This window comes from Halyomorpha halys, unplaced genomic scaffold, assembly GCF_000696795.3.
Source record: "Halyomorpha halys isolate HHAL.00 unplaced genomic scaffold, Hhal_1.1 Scaffold25.1, whole genome shotgun sequence".
In the NCBI taxonomy this organism is placed as follows: Eukaryota; Metazoa; Arthropoda; class Insecta; order Hemiptera; family Pentatomidae; genus Halyomorpha; species Halyomorpha halys.
The window spans coordinates 570,050-586,183 of record NW_027107314.1 but is presented as its reverse complement, the minus strand read 5'-3'; the positions used below and the strand labels follow the sequence as shown (position 1 = coordinate 586,183).

At 32.5% G+C, this 16,134-nt stretch overlaps 1 protein-coding gene across 8 annotated transcripts; it reads left to right on the top strand.

Moving 5' to 3' along the window:
* Nucleotides 1-5,268: 5,268 nt before the first annotated feature.
* On the top strand, nucleotides 5,269-12,873 carry LOC106682982 (uncharacterized). Of its 8 annotated transcripts, none has more exons than XR_010842952.1 (9): nucleotides 5,269-5,532; nucleotides 8,241-8,288; nucleotides 8,374-8,421; nucleotides 8,510-8,557; nucleotides 8,643-8,690; nucleotides 8,776-8,823; nucleotides 8,918-8,991; nucleotides 10,105-10,216; nucleotides 12,384-12,403. XR_010842952.1 is itself a non-coding variant. In XM_014424167.1 (9 exons), the coding sequence occupies exons 1-9, from the start codon at nucleotides 5,355-5,357 to the stop codon at nucleotides 12,496-12,498; spliced, it is 723 nt and encodes a 240-aa protein (XP_014279653.1). In that variant the 5' UTR covers nucleotides 5,269-5,354; the 3' UTR covers nucleotides 12,499-12,558. The 8 variants fall into 8 exon arrangements, 7 of the variants coding, with proteins under 7 accessions (XP_014279653.1, XP_024218602.1, XP_014279657.1 ...); XM_014424167.1 differs by having other exon boundaries at nucleotides 8,914-8,991; nucleotides 12,384-12,558; XM_024362834.2 differs by lacking the exon at nucleotides 10,105-10,216 and having other exon boundaries at nucleotides 8,914-8,991; nucleotides 12,384-12,873.
* Nucleotides 12,874-16,134: the final 3,261 nt, after the last annotated feature.

Sequence of the window (16,134 nt, the reverse complement as noted above, 5' to 3'; positions counted from 1 at the left end):
TGACCAATTCATTTTTAAAACTTAAATATACATTTCACAAGTTTATTCACGAGACATAAAATAAAAAATTAGTATTAAATGCATTTTTTCTTTTTTTTAAACCTTCTTTTACTTCCTTTAACAGTATAGAAAGTTGTGAATTATTTTCAGACTTTTAGGTCGAATTTCCTAATTTTTTATATAAAATATTTTCATGATTTTATGACATATTTTTCTAAAAATAAATACATATTTTGCCTTTCATTTCGCATAAATATCCCATCCCTAGTCCATAATTGTGGCATATTGGGAATATTGTTTAACCCTATCCAGTTCCTCTAATCATAACGCCAGTAAAATGGGATATTTTTTTTTTTCTTGGTCTGAAAGTAAATTAGAATTCACAACGTATTGATTTCCGTCAAGCCTTTGATCCCACAAATCCTGAATGCGTAAATCGCTAAAAACCGAAAAAACAATTAGTTTCGACAACTCGCGCGACGCAACGAATACGTGTGAACGATGTAGAACAATTTAAAAATGTATAGAACAAATTCGTTGTATAATCTAATTTCCTAAAGGAATTTCTCATCATCATTTGAGTTTCCTCGACCGACCAAAAAGGCTAAAATGGCTGTTATGATGATGAAGCCTCAATTATAATGACGCATTATAATGGAAAATTGAATTATGTGTTTTAGAACAAATAATTGTTCTTTGACTTCATCATTAAAAAATAAAAGATATAATTAATAAATATTGTAAAGATAATATATCTTTATGGCCACCTGGAATGTTTATGGGATTTCTTTAGTTGGAATATTTTCGATACGTAGATACGTTGATCACTTAACCGATTTCCAAGATCGAATTTAATAAAAATCTTCTTTTAAACAGTATAAATAAATAAATAAACAGAGCATATTATGTTGAAGTTGGTATAATTAAATAAAACTCGAAGCAATTATTGACATTCAATCAAACCTGCAAATGCTTATAATAAAACCTGGGGTTTTTCTCACCTATGTATTTCCAAATATCTTCATAACTTTAATGATATGTTTTTCATTTCAAATTTATTCTATTTAACGAAAGTTTTATAAGAAAATAATGAACGCAGTTTCGACTTTGGGGTTTTGGGCCTAGCTTATTTTGAATATATCGTATTTTCCTTATCATTAATATTTTATATCTAGCAATATACACCCAGTAAACAACGATATAATTTTTTATTTGTTATTCAATAATTCACCACAGTACTAAAAGCTGTTATTGGAATCCAACATTTTATCATCCGAGAAGTTAAATACTGAATAAGCGTCGATGTAATTGAATATGAAATTAAATACTTCGAGTAAAACACTCAAGAAAAAAAAATGCGAATACTACGAAACGATTATAAATAGAAATGATTGCTCCCGATACCGATTACTGTCAGCCTATATCTCTGGTTATCAGTTTTGTATTGAAAAGTAGTTATTAATGGTGCATTATCACATAACATCAATTAAAATAATTTAAAAAAACATGTTATTACCAGCAAGTTGGAATGTCAAGTTCACGTTGAAGCAAACTAAATTCATAGACGTCGCATCTTTTTCAAATAGGTTTTTAGAATATAAAATAATATGAAAATAAGGAATCCGTAGTATATTAGACCAAAATTCTGGTGAAACAAAAGTCAATAATTTCAACCCAATTTTTGATTAGTTTAATGAAATTAATAAAAATAAAAGTTAGAAGTAAGAAGGCAAATAAATCACCTACAAATTTTTTTTTTATTTAGTTATCTTATTTGATCTGCAGACGGAATCCAGTCCAGTCAAATGGAGACAAAAAAAAGTCTCGGCTAAAAAAATTCTAGTTACGAAGTTGAAATTCGTAACGAGCTTCCGAAAATTTTTTAGTATTTTTCAGAGCTATTCTAAAACTTTTATGACCACTTTCCGGTCTCCTTTTAGCCGTACTGATTCTGTAACACAGTGTTATGTTATCTTGCATTGATTTCAAATAAGTCTGTTAAACAAATAAATCAAATGAATCAAAACATTAGGTAATTTTCCCTTCTTTAACTTAGTATAAAGCGTTATTATGTTATTTAAAAAAAAGTTGATAAAATATTTACTTTATTGCTTTCTTTTTATATTTAAAAAAAAACTAAAGCTCTCTAACTTTAAATACGTAATTAGCACTCTAAAAAAACTAAATAAATAAATTTTCAGTACTTCTTCAAAACTGGTTACCGAGATCCCTCTCTTTCCTAAAAATATTTGTTATAAAGCTATAATATTATGTAGGCACATAAGGCCATATATCATTTGTTTTTTAAAAATATTCTATCATCAATATATGAGCAGATGAGCAGCCTAGGGTGTAAGAGACTATTTTACCAAAAAGAAGTTGTTCAGTGAACGAGTAGTAATAAGTTTGGATCAAGTATTCATGCTTGAACTACATGTTGTACATAGGTACAACTACAAGTTGTAGTTGTAGTTGGTTGTACATAGGAACTAGCTATGTGGCCCTAGTTTCCACACTCACCAGTTGCCCAGCTCTGCCACATCCTTGACAATTGCGGTCCTCTCGCCGGCTGCTGGTTCTGGGTTTTGCTTGCCCTGATCTTCGGTCTCTGTTCAATGTTTTCTCCCTACTGCTGTCCTTGTGCTCTCTTCTTCTCTAGGGCAGCGGAGAATTCCAAGCCTGATTCTACGAAACCCTCGTCCATCCTGGTTCTTCAACATCCATTCGGGATTCTTATTCTCTAGCGCTGGCATTTATCATCTCTTGAGCGTACTTGACAAAAGATTTCCCACTCGGTAGGCTATCCTTTCTTCCAGTTTCTTTGTCCAACTGTACCTTGAGGTTTGTAACCAGGAAACCCATTCTTCCTTTGGTCTCTTCGACATCCACTCTCTCACTCACATTTTCTTCGTTATTTGGTTATACCGGGCAATGAGAACCCCAGCAAACTGCCCGCTAGTTTAGGTTTTTTCAACTTTGTTAAGATTTGAAGAACGTCTTCCTCCATCGTCCATCTCCCACCTCAGAAAGCTTTCTTCAGTCAATCTTTGACTATGGGCCACGATGTTTCTTCATCGACCTGAATTTGGTTTATCTGAATTCCTCTTTATACTACATACCAAGGCCGCCTTCAATGAGTCCGCAGCATTGTTTAGTAGCTCTTCCTGTACTTTAGCTTCAATTCTAGCTGTAAGTCGGTCGCTTCCTTTGAGAAAATGGTTCAACTCAGCAATTTCCCCCGTAAGCCTTTCTAAATCTGAAATGGCATTCCGTAGGTCCTATACGACGTTGCTGTGCGAATTTTGATCTGTTCTATAGCATTCGCTTATGCTACATTGAATGTAATCTTAAAATGCTTATTTGACGAAGAACAGCAAGTAAGAAAGTTATTTATTAAATTGAAAAAAAATTATTTTTATTTTTGCAATTCAAAATAACTTTCAACCAACTCTTTCCCGGATTTCAGCACCACTTAGGTATCGGCGATAGCAAAATGTTAAAGAAAAAGAAAAAAAGGATATGACACGCTTGAACTTCTGTAGCAGACTGCCTTTATTGGGTTTTGCACATCTATATTCATACATTTGATCAGCTGACCTACTCGTCAGCTGACATTGAAATAACAGCTGACTGTTACTTATTGTATAATATACTTACTGTATTTATAGTATTGGCTCACAAATGCCCCGGGAGAGGCTGTGAGTGAGTATAGTATAATTATATGCTTGAATAAATCCCGGATAGGGCCGGGGACTCGAACTCGCAACCTTTGGGTTGGCAGATAGGCGCGTTACCACGCTGCTACCGTCACCCCCATAATTTACTACAGTTAGTGCCTAAATTCTATACACAATCATCAGGCGGCGCAACGGACGCATTTTAACTTCATTTTTACTTTAACATTTATTATTTTTTATGAGAAGTCAATAATCGTGCTGTTACTGAAAATGAATGGCCATACCTACTTTTTTTCACTTCTGTTTCCACCAAAATATAGAATGTATTTTAATCAAGTCAAATTTTGGATGTATTATTTTCAACGAATCTATCAGTCTTAGAGATGGGTCCAAAATTAGCATTTTTGGCCACTGGTGAGTCTGTTGGCTGTGCCACATATCTTTCTTTCTTAAACTTATAGGCCGATGTAGTTGCAATTAAAAAAGGTGTTTTTCTTCTTATAGGCCTTTAACTTTATATATAAAACATAAATCTTCGAGATAAAGTAAGAAAAAATGTTACAAAGAAAAGCAAATTTCATTTGAGTATAACTCAATAATTATATATTTTATATCGAACTATGCGTTTATTTATTTGAAAACTAATAAAATTTACTTCAAGAAAAAAATCGTCATAATCAGAGCAGTATTAGCAAAATTTTGAGGTATAGAAATTTGAACCCGCATTTTAAAAATATTTTTTTCGGTTTCTCCTGTGAATATGTTCACATCTGGTTTATTAATTTTCGTGAGAACTGTTTAATGGATGGTATCTTACAGAGTTGGGCGAAAATTATTCGACTGACGAGAGATGAATTATTCATTCAAGATGGATTATTTTATTCACAGTTGATAGATTCATAAACACAATAAAAAAAAAAGAAAGGAGAATACACTTATATTCCAATAAATATGTAATGGAATAACATTTTTTTATTTTAATTCTTTATTTTTTTACCTTTTCGGATTTCTAATATATGAGGGTCCTTTTGTTGATTTTCAGTCGAGTAGAACACTGAAGCATTTAAAGGGAACCTGGGATGTTACCAATTAGAAAAGTTAAAACAAATCGATGCATAGTCTTAAAATTGATAATATTTTCATTTTCTGCATTTTCTAAAACATAAAGGGACCCTAATATTTTACTAATCAAAAAAGTTAAAATAAACCGGTAAGCGATCTTGAAATATGTGCTTCATATTTCAATCATTACAAGAAATCCTTTGTGATAAGAAAACTGCACTGAAACTTTATAAGCCCGTAGATCTTAAGACGAGTTAATATTAAATTTTAAATTTACTCCGCGTCACAATTAAGAGTTCACAAATCCATCGAGAAAATGACAAGATGGCTTAATAACAAAAAAAACTTCCATTAATAATAACTTAGAGTGCTACCAATGGGTAGTTTATCTATGCCTGTATCATTCCATTTTGGTCTTTTGTCACATTTACTTCATGTGTTTTTATTTAAATACAATTGTAAATAGCAATAAATAAATAATAAATATTAATAATATCATTTTGTTTTCATACATTTAATAACAGCTGAAACGATTCATTCAGGAACATGCATAACCAACGAAATTAACTCAATATATTTTCTATGGAAAATAAAGAAAGCTAAGTAAGCAGAAAAATGTCAGATTCAAATGACTTAACAACAGCATTTGACAACATGAAGCTCTTCACCCAAGACCATTTGATTACATCCTTGCGACCAGATCTGAGAGAAGGAGTATTGGAAGCGTCACAAATTTTGGAAAAAGAAATCTTGAGGCTCAAAACTGAAAATGCCAATCTCGAGAACAAGTTAGGTCAGTTGGGCCGTAGGTAATACCCCATCCTAAACAGTTGGGCCTTAGGTAATACCCCATCCTAATCAGTAGGGCCTTAGGTAATACCCCATCCTAAACAGTTGGGCCTTAGGTAATACCCCATCCTAAACAGTTGAGTCTTAGGTAATACCCCATCCTAATCATTATACTCCATCCTAAACAGTTGGGCCTTAGGCAATACTCCATCCTAAACAGTTGGGCCTTAGGTAATACCCCATTCCTAAACAGTTGGGCCTTAGGTAATATCTCATCCTAAACAGTTGAGCCGTAGGTAATACTCCAAGGCTTGCAAACCACCCTCTTACTTAGTATTATAATAGAATAACAGCTTTCGATTTTCACTCGCTACGTTCACTTAAGAGATAAAAAACCTTTAAAAATTGTTAGGAATTTGATTATTGATGAGAAAAAACACATCGTTATGCATTTTGAAAACCAGCACTTAATGGGGACTGTGAGCCAGGGAACTGGGAATTTTGATAGAATATTTAAAAGTGTTGGGATAACACATGAAATATTAGCAGTTTCATAGCTGACTAATTCGCTCAATGCGAAGGCGGAAATTTCAAAGTGTATTTATTTCTAATGAAGGTGTCGATTTGGTTGTGTTAAATTAGATGGTTCTGACGCTAATTGAAGATGTGAAGGCCCCGACGATGCGTGGTCACTCAGCTTAGGTAGCTAATTAGGAAATGAATGGACAGGATGAGTCTTACTGGAACTAGACGTAAGCCCTTCAAGGATGTAAACTTAACTGTAAACGCAAGCCTATAGTCGCGAAGGTGATTATAAGTCCTTACGAAAGGAAGAGAGATCCAGAGAAGGCAAAGTGAAATAAATGAGAAACATATATTTCTAAAAATATCACTGGAATGTACTGATTCACTCATTCATTTATGGACTCTTTAGTCCATTATAGAATATTTACAATGAAATAATATTAACTTCTAATAATAATTGGTAGAAAGAAGAAAAAAAAGATCCGTTAGAAAGTGAGCTAAATGTCTCTAATCCTAAAATTTTCTCACTAAATTGTCTTAATTTATCAATCCTCGACCGGGTTGCATCAACTGTTTGCAATCTGAGAGGCCTGATAATTTCCTTACGACCGTGAGCCCTTTATTGCATGTTTATAGTTTTGTAACATAAACTGTGAGATATTTTTGGAAATATGTTGTATAATTTATGAGAGAGCAAAATTTACTCCCTGAAGAGGCATGTAAAGGAGAGAGAATGGTTCTTGCCAACAATCCTGTGGCAATGTCTGACGATTACCGTTTCAAGCGCCGCTGATGTCCATCTATTCGGCCATCAAAGGACTGCATTTCAGTTCCGATCCGGGCTGCGAGCTGCGTAGTAATAAACGTGTATTGGCTCTCGGGATCTATTAATAGCTGTGCTTGCCCGGAATGTTTAGGCCCGTTCAATATAGTGCATGCAGTGACCATTAGCGCTCCAGAAGTTGGGTTATGAGGTCTGGATCAGTAATGGGTATGATCCACAAAATCGCTTGATTTCGAGGAATTTGGCGCAGCTGGAGAACCTTCTACATGCAACACACTGTGAATTAGAGTATCATTTTGAATCTTATTGACCCGGTCTTTAGCAGTTACGACAAATACACGATGACTTGATAAAGTTATAGCGTTCCTTAGAGGTCAAAGCTTGGAATTTAAAGCACTGTCACCCATTACAACTGGGACAAGGTTCTTTGCTGGGAAAGTGGATTTCGCGTGCGAAGAACTATTGTGCGACTGGCGATCTTACCGATTTTTTCTAGGAGTCATTCGTCTAGGTCAAGACACGCAGAAGTCTGGAGATACATAATCTCTCAGACTATCTTGGCTAGAAAGCAGGGATGCAACATATTTCCTCTAGTCGGAAAGTCTAGCGCGTGAATCGTCTGAGAGTTGCTGCTGAAATGCAGCTTGAAATAGCTCATGAAAAAGTTTGCAGGCCTTCAATCGTTGCCTCACAAAAGAGATAACTTAATTCGCGGATTGGAACTCGCTATTGGTGTAGGAAAACTCGAAGTTCCACCTGGTGATAGGGTCCAATGCTTGGTGAGCCAATATGGACAGAATTACGTCGGATTCATGTTCTAGGGTTAATGCACGAAAAGATTTCCCTACCCTTTTCATATACCCCATTTCAAGGAATATAAGGATAAATACAAGGAAGAACTCCGAGGAATTTCGAGCAGCGAACTGAGGATGGTTGTTGCACACGATCCTGTGGTGATAGCTGACGATCGCCGTCACATGCGCCCCTAAACAGTCCGGTCTAAGAGTGCCACCGTCTTCTCCTCACGCCCTGTTCTGGATTTCTATGAGTTTGCGGTAGCGTTACATTAACCGTTCCAGTGGTTCTTCCAACGAACGCTGGTGCGCTTGAAAAAGGTGTAATTGTTGATCGAACGGGTGAACAGGCTGTCGAGACATATGGCGTGCGCCTGTAACGTGAGGTTACAAATGTGATTCTCGCTGTCTTTATTTCGCATTAAGGTGGCACCAAATTGAGTTTGAATAAATTTACAGAATCTGATGTGTAAATCCGACATACCGCCAACCTAAATATGTCTCATCCAGATTTACAAATAAATTATACAAAAACTGTGTGTAAATCCTACACTGTTATTAACGTAATTTTAATATTTTACAAACAATTATATTTTATTCATTTTGCAGAATTAAAACACGCTGAAAATTTAAATCTTGAACGATCGCCAGAGACTGGTAATCCACATAAGCTTTTGTCCTATACAACATTGCTTATATTTCATATTTGTAAAGGAGTTTTAACATTTTTTTTATTTTGCAGGAGTAAAAGACGTTGAAAATTTAAATCCTGAACGATCGTCTGAGCCTGGTAATCTACACAAGCTTTTGTCCTATACAACATTGCTTATATTTCATGTTTGTAAAGGAGTTTTAATTTTTTTTTTTTTATTTTGCAGGAGTAAAACACGTTGAAAATTTAAATCTTGAACGATCGCCTGAGACTAGTAATCCACACAAGCTTTTGTCTTATACAACACTGCTTATATTTCATGTTTGTAAAGGAGTTTTAACATTTGTTTTATTTTGCAGGAGTAAAAGACGCTGAAAATTTAAATCTTGAACGATCGCCTGAGCCTGGTAATCCACACAAGCTTTTCTCTTATACAACATTCCTTATATTTCATGTTTGTAAAGGAGTTTTAACATTTTTTTTATTTTGCAGGAGTAAAACACGCTGAAAATTTAAATCCTGAACGATCGACTGAGCCTGGTAATCCACACAAGCTTTTGACTTATACAACATTGCTTATATTTCATATTTATAAAGGAGTTTTAATATTTTTTTTTTTATTTGCATAAGGTAGTGATACGAAATCCCAGTCGATTCAAAGTTTTCCTTCAAAAGCAGACACGAGCGAAGTTATTTCCGAGAACTATGGTAAAAGTTAAACTGCATTCTTAATAATAAGGTTTTTCACCCAGAATTAAATTTTGATAATTTGAATTCGAAACAAGCATGTACACGCACACACTTTTAAATGAGTTTGTCAATAAAGTAGGAATGTTATATATTTTAAAAATAGATACAGTACTTAAAATTATCCATATTGATTAGTTTAAATCAGAAATGACCAGAACGTAAAAATGGGTGGCAACCTATGTATGTGGAATGAAAGCCAATCGAATAATAGGTCATCACGAGACTTACTCATTCCTCCTCTTCCTCTAATGTTTTGGAGTTCTGATAACCTAACAGTTCTAGAGTTGTAATTTATTTTTAAAATCAGTTCTATTGTTTAACCCTTTGAGAGTGTGGTCAAATTACGAATTCTTGTCAACAAAATGTCTAGTTTATTCATGTTCGGAAATACTTCGGCATGTAATAACAAACGTAAAAAAAAAAAGTGTTTTATATGTACCCTGTCAGTAATTAGTCCATGTATGATAGATTTTAAAACACGTGATACGCAAGCAGACGTTTCAATTCGGACAGTAGTATCTGGTTTCCTTCCTCACTTTCTTTTTAATTATTCGTTTCGAACATCACACTATACAAAGTCTATACGGTTTGGCTTTATTGACGGTTGGTGGAATAATATCAATAAAATGTCTTTCTGTCACTTGGAGCGGAGTGGGAGTGGAGGAAGGCATACTACTTGCTCGGGCATACTTCCTTGTAGAATATTTTTTCATTCATCTCTAGGACTTTGTTCACTAGGGATAATTTTTAGAGCTCTCAACAAACCAGCAGAAGAGCTATAAAAAATTTCTTTTATACCTTCTTGTCATTCAAGTTTGGAAGATGGTCGGGGTTGTTATCAAGGAACGCACAGAATAGCAGAATAACTATTTAGTAGTAACTAACGTTTCACTCCACTTTCCAGGGCTTCTTCAGGGCTGAATCCTGAAACTTAACTTAACTTCTTACAGGATTCAACTCTGAAAAGTGAAGCGAGACGTAGGTTACACGATGATTAATCAAAACTGTGTTAAATACATTTATTCTATTAACTGTCATTTTAAAAAAAACAATAATCATGGCGTTTCACAGAACTGATAACGCCAACTGGTCCGATAGACATCGGGAGGCCTTACCCTGTTTATATGATCTGCTACATTTGCAACCAACGGGTACTTACGAAAACACAAGAAAAATCATCTGGGTAACAGTGATTGTTGATTTATTATATAAATATATAATCTCTTTAACACAATGAATCAACAAAATGAAATTTTATAAAATATATATTTAAAAAAATGCTGGTTTTTCTAAATAGTGATTGATGAATTATCATTTCAATTATTTCCTTTCGATGGAGCCAGAGATCCAGGACTGCTATCCAAGATTCGTAAATTCCTACTTCCTATATACTTCCTCATTATCCGTTCTTATCTCTCTGACAGATTATTTGAAGTAAATCACAACAGTGCTTACTCATTCCTCTTTCCTCAGCCATTTTGTATTCCTCAAGGTAGTATTCTTGGTCCTATTCTTTACACAGCTTTTACAACTGATATCCCAACTCAATCTAACACTGTCCTGAAACGTATGAGTTCGTCTATTATCAGTGAATAATGATCCTTCCATTGTATTCATAACCCTCCAATCCCACATTACTACCCTCGAAGAATTGGTGTCAGCCAGAAACATTGCATTTCAATACCATTTATTCAAAATTCACAAGGGTTTGTTCTTCTCTTTTTGTGACTGGCCATGTTTCGTTTTCATCAAAAATATTCAGAAGTATAATAGTATTCTTAATAATTTTTAACCTTTAAATTTCTGAAAGCTGGTGTTCCTAAAGGTAGTATCCTCGGACCCATCCTCTACACTGTCTATACAGCTGACTTCCCAAACAATCCTAACACTATCCTCACCACTTACGCTGATGACACATGTGTGCTCGCAGACAATAATAAACCTTTAATTGCATCCCAAACGCTCCAACCCCATATCGCAACCCTCGAAAAATGGTGCCGTAATTGGAGGATCAAAATAAATCCTAACAAATACCATCATATCACCTATACCTTCGCTGTAAAACTATTGACTGCTCTGCAGTATCCTTTAATAGTGTTGCTTTTATTCCTCTGTAGAACAGATCTGCTACCTTGGACTTCATCTGGACAAACGACTAACATTGAGTCCTCACAAAAGTATTCTCGATACTGCTGATTAACAAGCTTTTCCCATCTTTATTTCTTTCTGAATTTCGTTTTTCCTATAACAGATAACAGTACTATAAGATTAACCTTATTATAAGAGGCAACTCCTTACTATAAGAGTCAGCCCTATGGTTCGGGAACACACCTGAGGCACACCTAGCCTTAATAGATTTTGTGCTCTTAACTAGGAAAAAATCTAGCGATTGAGCGTTATCTTGAGAAAAACAACTCCTTCTGCAACCGTTGCTCAAGAAACACTTCTTCCTTACAAAGTACTCAACATCCCCCTCCTTGGTTTGTAGCAGTACAATTTTTTTTTTATTTTCAACTCAGGTTAAAAGGTACTGTCTAGTGGAATTAGCACTAAAATCTTTGAGTTCCCCGAGATGCTAACATATCCTTTTTACTGACATAAAAAATGATATTATAGCTTAAAATAACAAGAAGTTGTTTATTCCAACAGACGACGAACATTTTTTACAGACAAATTATTTTTTTGAATAAGTTGTATTTAAGGAAGTGTAGTTTAAATTCAGTGAAACCACCCAAACCCACTATTTTCTAACCTTGCTTTCTCTTCCATTCCTGGCAATCCTCCGAGGCGCCTGAAAAGAAGATGGCTTCGTGACCTTATATTGTAAACTGTTTTTAGAGTTCTACTACTGGGTAGTTTCTCTACATCCTGTATCATATCATTATGTCATTATGATCAAATTTACTTGTTGTATTTTTTATACAGTTGTAAATATCAATAAATACATTTTTAAAAAATTCAGTGAGATATGAAAAAAAAAATTGTCTATTGATTTCTAAATCTCATCTATCTTTTTAGAGTTGAGAAAGTAAAAGGAATCATTTTAATTATTATGAAATTATCTAAAACGTCAAGTTGTCATATTTGTTTAATGAGAACATATATTTTATTAAAAGATATTTAAAGATCACAAAGCCTTATCGATTATGATTATATTATCGATTTTCGGTTGATTCCTATATATTGTCCGCCATCTCTGACTAAATACTCCTGCTAAGGCTAGATCAAAGTAGACAAAAAAATTCCTACAATGATAATTATTAACAATTATTATTAGTTAACAAATTATTGACTTTTAAAAATGTCGTTTTTATTTCCTTTTTTTTTTTGAGATTTGTTTTATTTTTTAGGGGATGTTGCCTTAGCTGCTTGGTCGAAACAACATATCTTACTGTTCTCCATTCCTGTCCAATATGTCACACATTTCTTGGAATCTACAACGATAAAACAGAAGACAGCTTCTGAAAAGCTGACAGCTCAAACTACGTTTCACTATCTGAAAATTATAAAAAGTGATCAAATTTATTTTCATTAACTTTCTTCACAATGGTCATCTAATAAATGCCTAATTATTATTACGGTTTCATACATGCTTATCAAAAACAAAAAATCAAGTGAGGTGTCTGAAGTACTCCTAAAATCAGGACAGAGTATGGCTATCACTGAATAATGTATTTCCTTTATTTCTATACCTGGCAAGGATCGAATCAGGGTCCGGCAGACACTCTTTGTGCACTTTACCTCAATTAAGTGGGTATCTGATTCTTCATGGCTTGGAAGAAAAACTATACTTTCTATAAGGGTTAGACGAATGAATAAATACCCAAATCGAACTGGGTTTTGTGGGTCACAATTGAGAAAAAACTAAATTCAAATACTATTACAGTTACTGTAATTTGAAATAAAATAAATTACATCAATTTAAGTCACAAACTCTCGTTATTAATATTTTAAATGTTGGACATTTCGACTAGCGTTGCCATCCTTAAGGACAATCACAGCTCACATCTAACTATTGACATTTTTTGCAGGCTGTTCTATCCAGGTCTTATGAAGATAATTTGTAATTGAAAGGTTTGAGAAATGGGCAATTTTTTTTTTTTTTAACACTAAAATCAGTTACGAAGAAGTGATGAGATTATATATAAAATAGTTACATTAATTAATTAATAACACCTACAAATTAATAATATTAACAATTATAATGAAGAAATAACAACTACAATGAAGAAATTCCATTTGATAATTCATAATTATAATTGTGGTCTCGAGTTACCGCCTCATTGGGGATACTCATGTTACAAGGATTCTTGCTGGAAATTGTATTCTAAAATGATTTTGTTTTATAAATTTTTTATGTTTTCTCAATTTTTTTTTTATACAACAAAACTAATTAAAAAATTAAGGATTAACTTATCACAAATCTAATTCAGCTATCTTGAATTGAGATGCCGTATTTTATTACATAAACAAACTACCATCAACAAAAAAAAAAAATGTCGAGAGCAAAGTTTAAAAAATTTGAAAATTAAATACAAGGACTGTGGTTCCGTCCCTATTAATTACAAACAATAAATCAGGAAGATTCTCTTTATAAGACTGATACTAATAATTTAAGTACACATTATATAGATATAATAAATCATTTAGAAAAATAAATAGTCGAACATCTGTATACAATCTATAAATATAAAAAAGAATGAATGGAATATGGTCCGGGTACGGTAAAAAAAAACTAAAATAGTAGAATTATACTATTTTATTGAGCCAACGTTTCGCCCCACGTTGCAGGGCTTCGTCAGGGCTAAAACAGATACAAACACTATAGTTACAAAAAGGAAAAAAAGAAAAAACATAAGTGTAAAATAACAGGGGTATAAAATGTAAAAACATAAGATATAATAAGAAAAATTAAAGGTTATAAATACTAAATGAAAAGGGTAATAGTAACAGATAGATAAGAGAAGAAATATTAAAGAAAGTACAAATAGAAAGATGAAAAAAGAAAAAAAGAAAAAAATTACAAATCAAATGATGAGACAGAATGCATACCTGTTTTGACGGCAGTCAAAAACAAAGTGACCGTTGGTATTGGGAGGAGTGGGGACGGCAGTTATGCCACAATAACGAAAATAATTTGTAAAGTAAACATAGTAAAAAAATATTTAAATTAGGTGAACAATAAATGGTAATATACATAATTGGGGGAGAAGAAATATTAAAAAAAAAAAAAAACAGATAGAAAAACAAAGGAAAAGTAAAGTATAAAATAATAGGATAAAATGTGTGTAAGAATGTTTGAACCTTTGTGCACAATAAACTTTTGAATTACTGGACCAATTTACCTGTTTTTTTTTTGCCCCATATAAAATCATGAACAAAATTGAACGTTTTTGATTCGTATCTGAGAAAGTACAAGTATTTTTTTCATGGTTATTGTACAACAATTGATTCGTCTCTTTTCGAAGAATAAGACAACAATGTTCCTGATTTTATTAAGCTATATTATATTTACAAAAAATTATAAAAACATAATTATGATTATATAATAATAGATAATTATATTATCTTAAAGAATAAGAAAAAATCACCTAAATCGGATTTATATTAACGATTATACAGGAGAGTTAGATTTTATTTTTAATGTATCATGTTACCATGGTTATCCTATCATCATGACATCTATATACACAAAAGTGTCGTCTGATGAATGTTGCAAGTCCAGCTATTTAGTTATATGAATTTGTATTCAATATATTGAATTTGTAGGAATAGATATTACCTAAAACATTGTAAATTTAAGAGCATTTCAATAAATTAAAATTGAACAGTAATTACAATTTAACCCACATGAGGAACTAACTAATATTTTTGTGAATTTGTGTTTTACCTATAATTTTTCCAAGTATTAATTATTTAATCTCTCAACATGGACCTAGAACACAGGGTTCCTATATATCTCTATCAAATAGGGTAGAGCCTTGAGTTTTTTGGTAAGAGAAAACAAATTATCAATATAGCTTTTAGAATAAAAATCCAAATTTCTGTTACGTCCCTTATCGCATATATTGGCTTCATTTATGTTACCAAATCATAATAATACAGTATACATAATTAATATCAATCTATCGATTGTGTTCAGTAAATCTATATACGATAATTATGTGTATATATACTGATCTATTGTAACTATGTATTAAAAAAAAAAAGATTGCGAAAGACTTTTTATCTTTGTAAAGAATAGTGGTATGAAATAATTAGTATGCAGGTAATCTATTTGTTATGAATATTATCAAGATAACCTTAATTTAATTGATGACAACATAATGTTTAGTGTAATTAATTTTCTCCTTTTTTTATATATGAAATTAGTACTTTGAAATCATTAGACAGAATTAATAACTATTGTGATTTATTTATATTGTATTATACTCTTTTAGAATAATAGTTATTTATTATATATAAATGGTTTTTAATATGTTTTTTTTATCTATCGTTTCAATATTATTCATTTGCTTTCTTAAACCAAAAAGCAAGCTAACCAATTTTCATCAGTAAAATGTAGAGTCTCAAACGACATCGTTAAAAAGCCAAGATGGCGGCGCCATTTTAAGATACTGTTTTGTTTGGATCGCCGGTGGATGAATTGTGTTGAAAAGAGTAAGAGAACCAATGCTTTGTTTAGTCAGTTTGTTGAAAGATTGTTTACAGTCAGTGTTTGTTTGTTGAAAGATTGTTTACAGTCAGTGTTTGTTTGTTGAAAGATTGTTTACAGTCAGTGTTTGTTTGTTAAAAGATTGTTTAAAGTCAGAGTTTGTTTGTTGAGAATGAAGACATCGAGTAATTGGTCAGTGTTACTCAAAATAAAATTTAAGATTTGTAAAGGTAGCTAATAAGTTAAGTGTGCTGATTACCTAGAAAAACATACTATGAGTTTAAGAGTTCATAATATTTTACATAATTTTAAATTAAAATTCTAATATCTATTAAATATTTAATCTTTTCATTTAACCTTGTCATTATTTTTCAAAACTATTCTTTAGATATGAGAATAAGTAAAAACTATCAATTTTCCTTTTTATTTACTTTAAATAAATTTTT